Source organism: Ruditapes philippinarum, unplaced genomic scaffold (assembly GCF_026571515.1).
Source record: "Ruditapes philippinarum isolate M1 unplaced genomic scaffold, ASM2657151v2 ctg2592_1_1_1_1, whole genome shotgun sequence".
NCBI lineage: Eukaryota > Metazoa > Mollusca > Bivalvia > Venerida > Veneridae > Ruditapes > Ruditapes philippinarum.
Genome location: NW_026864566.1, coordinates 11,341 through 21,027, shown reverse-complemented (window position 1 = coordinate 21,027; position 9,687 = coordinate 11,341). Strand labels below are relative to the sequence as shown.

Here is a 9,687-nt window from a genome sequence, read left to right as displayed (position 1 = left end):
TGTTATAATCTTTTGTCACCAGTTTAATTTAAGTTACTGGTAACATAAGTTAAATTTGTAAAAGGAAATCTGATGTCTTTTTCAATTTTTTTTTTAAATATTTTGAGAGACATGCATGCCCATATAGATGACACCAGCCACTGTACTGTTGGTGGCTAAATTCTTTTTCTTTTTATATAATAAGCCCTTAAAATAACAATGACAGTACCAAATCCAAAGCAGTCAATTGCAAGTCAATTATATAAATTCACCTGTTTTCAAAATTTAAGCAAGGATATGAAATAATGCAGTGATGTTCAATAATATTCAGTGTAATTTATCTAAAGTAGAAAATGGTAAAAATGTAACAAAACTTGTGTTCAAATTCCGTGTTTAATAAGAAGTAGATCTACATGTATTTCTTATATATAATATATATGTTATAGTTTTGACTACATATATTTCCATTTCTCACAATCATGTTAATTGCTAGATCTCAGTTTCCTTCAAAACACATGCTATAACAATTTCTCTGTTATATTATATGTAAAACTATTGTAAATATGCTATAGTATAAAACATATAAAAACTTGGAAAAAAGTATTTGTTGTTCTACTTGACTTACCAGGGGCTAAATACGATGTATGCAAAGATGTTCAGCAATATGGTTTATTTTGGTAATTTAAACTCTTGGAGACCATTGAACATGACCTTGAACTGAGAGCTGAGTTAAAACTTGAAATTGTAGTTGGTAGCCTGATGTGCCTTAATTTCATACATCTTTAAAATGTTTACTGTTCTTTTTATAAAATGGAAATTCCCCCATTTATTTGTAAAGGTATAGAAAATGTTGTTTTCACTTTGGTCAATGTGACAATATTTGGAAATTTCAACTATGATTATAGAACTACTAGTTTTCTATTCTGAACATGCCATCATTGTCCAAAATCAAACTCGAGGTCAAGGTCAGACAACTTTTCTTTCACCATTTTGTCGATCTTTTCACTCATTTCTGTAGTTATATGATTGCGCCAGTCCCCAACTTTACCTAGAATAAAGATGATAAAATTGCTTTCTAGAAATGGTGACAACACCTGAAGGTCATTTGGTTAAGAAAGAATTTATAGATAAAAATAGTATAACAACTATTATACTGCCGTTGGATATTAACTACATTTTAAGGAATAAATGACGTCAAATGTTTGTGCATGGAGTCCAGTTACGTTTTGGTGATGCTCCATTCTTAGTTTTCTACAGAGTACAATGATCGAACAATAATAAAATGTAACACATAACATATACATGGTGTATGTTGAATAAAAATTGCATAGGGAAAACTCCATATTCAATATATTTGTATATGTGACTATTTAATTTTTCTAATACTTTGTGTTTATATATTGATATGGATTTATCAAATGATGTAAAAAGGGGCATTTTATTGTCACCTTTTCGTATATGTCCTACAAATTGCTTGTCAACTTTCCAGTGATCTAACATCCAGCCAGCATTCGTTGTCTTGCTAGCTTTCATCTTACTGAAACTACAGTGCTCTGCTATTTTGTCAACTTGCTCGGCTGTTACATCGACCTTCAGATGCTCAGCAATCTGGTATATAGTTCCCGTCATGTCCTGTCACATGATATAGTAAGTGTAATAAAATGCCAACACTATATAAAACACTATAGTCTTTGGGTGGTTTGGTTTAACACCATCAGTCAGTAATAATACTTTAGACAAATTAGTGCTCTTTGAAAACTTTACATTTTGGCAAATGACGGTCATCTTCTCAATGGAAATCTTTTTAACCACTGTCATATTCACGGGGGAGGAAGTGTTACACGAAGGATGGAGTTCTTATGATAACTTGTTTGGAGTTCTTATGATAACTGTCACGGAGTTCCTGGAAAACGTTACGGATTTCTGTGGAAAACTTTTCTATATACTTTGAGAACTCACGTAAAAAATGATCATTTTCACCATTAAATGGGGAGTTTGAGGTGCTAAATTAAACTTTGATAATTAAGCTTGCGCCCTACGTATTATATTATGTTTCAGAAAAACCTTTTAGTCCATTTTTAGCTCGACTTTTCTATGAAAAGGGGAGCTATCCTACTCGCCCCGGCGTCGGCGTCGGCGTTAGCGTTGGCGTCACACCTTGGTTAAGTTTTTCGTACCACCCCACTTTATTTCAGAAGTATTACAAGTATGGCTTTGAAACTTACCATACTTGTTCACCATCATAACCTCCATCTACAGACAAGAGTACATAACTCTGTCAAGGTTTTTGTCAGAATTATGGCCCTTTTTTGACTTAGAAAGTGTATTGAGCTTGGTTAAGTTTTTTGTACCACCTCACTTTATTTCAAAACCATTGGAGGTATTGCTTTGAAACTGACCATACTTGTTTACCATCACGACCTTCATCAACAGACAAGAGGACATAACTCTGTCAAGGTTTTTGACAGAATTATGCCCCTTTTTGACTTAGAAAATACATTGAATATGGGTAAAATCCACTTATTGCCTTAACCCTTTGAGATATTGCTTTGAAACTTTTATTTCTATTTCACATCATTACCCCCATCTGTACGCAAGAGAAGGTAACTCTGTCAAGGATTTGTTTTAAAAATTAAGGCCTTTTATCGACTTAGAATCTTGGTTAAGTTTTTTAGTACCAGTCCACTTTTTGACTGAACTGTTTGAGATATTAATTTGAAAGTTGGAATACTTGTTTACAATCATGATTCCCAAACATGTCCAGGAGAAGGTAATTCTGTCAAAGATTTTATTTGAATTATGGCCCTTAACTGTCAATGTTTTGTATTATAGGCAAGCACTAAAAAACTTAAAAAATCTAAAAAAATTCATTCCTATCCACTTGTTCACTTTACCATAAATTATGTCATATAAACATTGCTGTAATATTCAAGGGTATCAAACAACTAGTTATTTTTCTCTTTTTGTACTTGAAATTAAAATCAGTAGTATATGCATATTTCACATTTTATCTCGCCTATTTGATTGGTGGACAAGTTACACAATTCAGTAAAATAATTCTTCACTAAATATCTTAATGCTCATGGCCATTGTTCACTTTAAAAATACAGAGATTCTTGTATTGCCTTTTACTGCAAAAACTTTTTTTATTGGCAAGCAATAAAAAAGTCGAGCGCGCTGTCTTACGGACAGCTCTTGTTTCATCGCCTTTTAAAAAAAATCTGGTAGTTTTGAATAAAATTTCCAAATTACTTGCTCATTCGTACATATTGACCTTTTCATTTGTGATCTCCTTCGTTGCTATACTTAATTACCTAATGATAATGGAAAGTTGTAAACATAAAGCCCAGGCTAATAAATTTATACCCGATTTTTCAAATGTCACGGAGTTCTTGTGATAACCCAAAATATGTCCTGGAGTTCTTATGATAACTTTTGTTACTGCCAGCGTGTTTCTTGTGCTTAATTACGGTACGTTTACGCGTATTTTATTATTTAATAAGTGTTTAAATTATCATGAAACTTTATACTCTCAGCCTAACACAACAATAGGTAATATAATGTTGGTTTTGAGCGTGTTTTAGTTAAAAAGATATTTTTCTAATAAAATTTGTGGCGAATTATATTTACAATTTAAAAAAACCGAACGAATTTGCACTAAATGTTTTCTGTGTAACGAGTATATTAAAGTTTTTAAATGTCATAAGTTTCCTTTGAAATGTTAAAAACCGTGAATTTACAAGCACTAACCAGAGAAAATTATATAAGTCGCATAATGACATGCTTATCGTTATTATTTATGAAAACGTTATTTAAATTATGCGGTACAATGTATTATAGCTTTGTGGTGCACCGTTAAATTTTTAGGTAACTGGTTCAATTTTTTTAAGGATTTTCGGCTGTTCAACAAACCCCTTTTTAAGAAAAGATTTTGAACATGAAACAAGTCTACAAAGGATTAAACATGTGAAATTATGGGCTATTCTTTCAAAGGAAAAACTGAACCAGCGGCACCTGTATTCAGGCAGAAACATGGCTTAACCCTCCAGGCAAAAAATGTTAAAAAATTTAACTTTTTTCTTAGTTACGCATGTTTTTAAGCAAATCGCCTTTCTTAAGCAGACAATATATAGTTGGGCTTTCCTCAAGAAGCGGCTAAGTAATTTGTATCAATTTATACCATAAACAACAAGTAAATATCTGGGATACCCTTCACACCCATGCACCCGAAATGTATGATCTTTTTTTAAACATAAAAAATCAACCGATTACTATCGATCTCTTCAACATATTTGCACGTGCTCTACGGGTTGGAGCGAAAGAAGTTCGACAATATATTTATGTTGTCAATTACAGAAAAAGTTTCCACAACTAGGATTATTTAGGGGGAAGGACTCCCAACTTTGATAAGAAAATGTATGCAATAATTTTCCGCAATATTGAGATTTCTGTACGTCAAGTGATGCTTCATTTGATATAATAGAGAAAGAAACGGCATGAACCTTATTATGACTCACATATATTATTAAAGACTTACTTTCTCACCGCTGTGGGTTCGAATCCCGACAGGGACTTTGGATTCTTTCATGTGAGGAAGCTATTTAGCTAGCTTACGGAACGTCGGTGGTTCTACTCAGGTACCCGTTCGTGCCTGAAATAATGCACGGAAGGGCACCTGAGGTCTTCCTCCGCCAGTAAAGCTGGAACGTCGCGATATGACCTATACTGTGTCGATGTGACGTAAAACCCAAAACAAACAAAAAAAAAACTTACTTTCTATTGTCATATCATTTTCATAGAACTTTATACGTTTCTATGACAAAATTGATACCTTTTAGAAATTAAGATATCCATTGAATACCTAAAGATGACACCCGGCCCCCTCTTTAAATTTAGATAAAGGTAGTACATACTACACATACTACTTCCTATTGTGCTGCAAACCATTTACATGTAATTTGTTTCGGCAAACCGATAGCATAATTACTTAATGTTCTCTAAAACTGCCAGAAATAATGTATACATGAAGAAATCATGCTTAAATATTAAATGCAAAGCGTATTTTTATCCTGTAAGTAAATGCTCGTCATCAAGTATGTTTTCAGTCCTTCCAATAAAATGGGGAAAAAAACACAAAGAAAAACAAAAAACCCACACGAAACGGTGGTAAGAAAAATATCTCTTGAACTGAAATACGCTCAAAATCAACGTTATATAACCAAATGTGTGTGCAAATGATACGCGTACTATGCCTTCTAATGATTTACACACTTATTGACTAATAAACTACGCTTAAATGTGCCGTAATTAAGCACAAGAAACACACTGGCAGTAACAAAAGTTATCATAAGAACTCCAGGACATATTTTGAGTTATCACAAGAACTTCGTGACATTTGAAAAATCGGGTATAAATTTATTAGCTTGGGCTTTATGTTTGCAACTTTGCATTACAATTATGTATTTATGTATAGCAACGAAGAAGATCACAAATGAAAAGGTCAATATGTACGAATGAGAAGTAATTTGGAAATTTTACTCAAAACTACCAGATTTTTTTTTAAAAAGGCGATGAAAAATGGACTAAAAGGTTTTTCTGAAATATTATACAATATGTAGAGCAAGCTTAATTATCAAAGTTTAATTTAGCACCTCAAACTCCCCATTTAAAGGTAAAAATGACCATTTTTTACATGAGTTCTCCAAGTATATAGAAAAGTTTTCCACAGAAATCCGTAACGTTTTCCAGGAACTCCGTGACAGTTATCATAAGAACTCCAAACAAGTTATCATAAGAACTCCATCCTTCGTGTAACACTTCCTCCCCCGTGATATTGAATTGAAAGATATAATTTGTATAATTTGACTGTACGACTTATTTAAATACTAGTTCACTGATTATGTAAAACTGAGTAAATATTTGTTACATTTAGCAAGGGTTTGCGTCTTAACATAATAATTCATCATTCTCATTTGGTTACTAAAATATATTTTGTGAAACTTTGATAAAGAATATATGGTTGCAGCATTGTTGTTTCACAACACTAACTCGTTAAAAATTGAGGGACACATTGAGGAATGGTATCAAACTATAAAAAATATTTACGGTTCTGGATTTAGCTGGATTCCTTTTCAAAAAATCAAACACAATGTTAGAGTTAACGAATACATTCCTTGCTGATTTCCTCGTTTTATTGTCTACCAGATGACGATTGTGAGAATGTCCTCCTAATGTTTTTCACCTACCTTGAAGATTTCCCCAAAGGTTAAACTTCATAACTTGACGATGTCTTTGTCGTGTTATCTACCTAACTTGACAATGTCCCCGAAGTGTAATCAACGCAACTTTACGATGTCCCCTAAGTATAATCTAACTAACCTGACGATGTCCTCGAAATGTTACTTACCTAACTTGCCAATGTCCCCAAAGTGTTAGTTACCTGTCTTGACGATGTCCCCTAAAAGTAATCTACCTAACTTGTCGATGGCCCCAAAGTGTTAGTTACCTGTCTTGTCGATGTCCCCTAAAAGTAATCTACCGAACTTGACGATGTTCCCAAAGTGTTAGTTACCTGTCTTGTCGATGTCCCCTAAAAGTAATCTACCGAACTTGACGATGTCCCCTAAAAGTAATCTACCTAACTTGTCGATGTCCCCTAAAAGTAATCTACCGAACTTGACGGTGTCCTCGCAGTTGTTTCAACTTACCTTACCTTGCCTTTGTCAAATTACCTTCGTTGTATATCTACGTTGAAGATGTCCTCAGTTTTAGTTTACTATGAAGAAGTCCTCGTTATAAAACCTTCCTAAGTTGATGATGTCATCGTCATAACATCATCGTACCCCGAAGAGCCGATGTTATGGAAACATCTACCAACCTTGAAGATGCTCTGAAAGTGTAAATGACCTATTTTGATGATGTCTGCCTTATGCTATCTACCTACCTTTACGATATCCTCGTATTTAAGGTATAATATATTGTTGATCTCGTTCCTGTTTTCCCAAAAAGCACGAACATGTAGCCACCAAGGTGTGTTGTACACTACATAAGACATAAAACAGAATATTAGAGTAATAACTGTAAATATCTTCATGATTGGCTAAGTATCGAAACAAGCGTGTTTTTAATCCATCACATTTCCTTTTTCCCATTAAAATACCTGTAATTTGAAATCAGCAAAATTTTTATTTTAAAAGATCATTTCTTATGAATTTTTTAACAGCCCATTTAACTGTCTTTTAGTTTTGTAGAGTTTTTCAATGATGAACGTCTTAAGCTTCGTTATACACTAGTATTGTATTAAACAGTCACAGATTAAGACTTTAGATGGATAACTCTCTAAATGCTGGCAATGAAATTCGCTTGATGAGACGATTAAATAGAAACAATGCTCTAGTATGTATGCAAGCTTTTGAATTTTGCAAGTGTAGTGTACTACAAAATGTTTACCCTTGCCATCAAGCCAGTCATCCAGGTAGGTTTTCATGGTAACATCAGACTCCAACTGATTGAAAAACTGAGTCAGCATGTACCCTGACACAAACACGTCTTTCGGGTTCCGCATCACATAGATTTTCTGAGGAAGTAAAGAAAATAAAATCCGCATCACATATATTTTCTGAGGAAGTTTCGAAACACATAGATTTTCTGTGGAAGTTAAAAAAAATTAAGAAGTTAAGAAAATATAATGCTCATCACATAGATTTTCTGGGGAGTAAAGAAAATATAATAAAAGTCGCCTAAAAAGTAAACTAAGAAATTATTTAATCTGTAAAATGTGTACACGTATCGTCAAATGCATCCTGAAAGTTGAGTTCGTAACAATTTTGGATTGCCTTTTGTACCATCTAATTATCATGCATCGAGATGACAAAAAATATTCTGACAATCTAACTAAACAAAACACAATGCACATGCATATCAACTCTGTGCGCACAATGTACATGTTAAAGAAGATAACTATAGTGGAAGAATTAAAATAATAAATATATCAAGAACAAGAAAAACAAATTAGGTCAAATACACTAATTGCATGTAGTTACATTTTTTGGTGCATCTTCAAAACTTTATTATTTGAGACGTTCACCTTGTTATGTAGTATAATGATAATACTAGAAGAAATAGCCAGTAAAATAGGCTCAGTTGGTTTTATTTTGGTTACGGTGTTGCTGTTTTCTCCCAACTTGTTGTTCGTAAACAGGAAACACTCATATGTAATTGATTTCAATGAAAACTTATGCAAAATGTAAGGCCCTGATGATAAGGACAATGTCGTGTCTCCTACAGTCAGTAAGGCCAGCATCATGCGTATGGTCTTCGTTAACATATTGAGCGAAATTCGCTTGTTTTGGGTATAATATTCGTCACGCTTGATCAAACCGGACTATAAAATATATGCGCTTTCTGAAGGCGGGGATGTTTATCATAACATAATGTATAATAAACGTTCCTGCTGAAGGTTTCAAAGGTTAGCACCATATTACTGTACCTTACATTGACTCTTGTACAAACTCTCTGGCAATACTTTGTAATGTAGATGGGATTTTATCAGACGTGGTTGACTTTGTTCTTCGACGCCTTTCAATCCGCGAAAATACGGCATGTCGGGAAGAACTAAATCCAGAAATGGAAAACGCTTGTCAAGAGGAGATGAATTTGCTGTTTTGAAGTCCAACTTCGTCATTAGCAAGTACACAATCTCTTGTACAACAGTTGTACCTATCAATTAAAAGGCACATTACCAATTAGAAATCTTTTTTTTTCTTCTGTAAAACGGGCGAACATGTTTTTTAAAATGTTTTAAATATGAATTTAGAACATGTGGAATGTTTCTAACCTTTAAAAATAGCGTTGAAAGTGAGATGTAGTAAAATATAAACGGAGTGAAAAAATACCAACGATAGAATTTTTTCAAGCTTAATAGGCCTTTTAACATATCTAATCATAAATCATAACCCCTTGTGCAGAACTGATTTTATTTGTAAGCTTCTGATACTGGTCATTGACGCGATTACATGCATTAACTTTGCCTCTTAGTGTTTTAAAATTAATCTTATTTTATGATTTAAACAAAACTTGTATAAGATTATCTGAAAAGAATACCTGATCGCGGGAAAGTAAGAACCCAAACGTCATCATCATAGACTGACATGGATTGAATGGCTTCAGTTTCGCACGGGTCAAACACACACGTGCCTTTATATATCCGCAGAGGCACGTGAACTTCCTTACGAGTCGGCAGTTCCATTTCAAGCACAAATTTTACTTTGAATAACGCTTAAGTAGATGCTGCGTACATATTTATATACAACTATGTACACATACGTGTGCATGACTCTGAATATATAAATAAAAGTTATAATAATGTAAATAATCTAATTAAATAATTCAGTAGTCTCTGCAACTGTTGATAGATCTTAAAGCTTAATGAAGTTAGCTTATGAATTCAACCTCGGATACACTTCTAAAGTACTGATAGTTGATTTTTGTTTTCTCTAATTCCTCTGTTATATTGATAATTTAATTTTCATAACTCTTTTTTTTTTAAATGCCCGAACGCATTTCCAGTTAACCCTTAACCTGCCGGAACCGAAAGTGGTTAGTCCTTGCAACCAATATACGAGGTCCGTTACTATGAAAAATCAGCCACACTGGCAAAAGCTGTGGATCCATCGCGACGTTTAAGTATTCGTCGCAGAAGCGGTGGAT

General features: G+C 33.5%; 1 protein-coding gene across 1 annotated transcript; it reads right to left on the bottom strand.

The window, feature by feature from the left end:
• Positions 1 to 387: 387 nt before the first annotated feature.
• Positions 388 to 9,294, bottom strand: LOC132726098 (sulfotransferase 1 family member D1-like). Its single transcript, XM_060711366.1, has 6 exons — positions 9,082 to 9,294; positions 8,468 to 8,697; positions 7,429 to 7,555; positions 6,923 to 7,020; positions 1,428 to 1,611; positions 388 to 1,027 (listed from the first exon to the last, which is right to left on the bottom strand). Exons 1-6 carry the CDS (start codon positions 9,224 to 9,226, stop codon positions 915 to 917), a joined length of 897 nt encoding a protein of 298 aa, XP_060567349.1. The 5' UTR covers positions 9,227 to 9,294; the 3' UTR covers positions 388 to 914.
• Between the last annotated feature and the right edge of the window lie 393 nt (positions 9,295 to 9,687).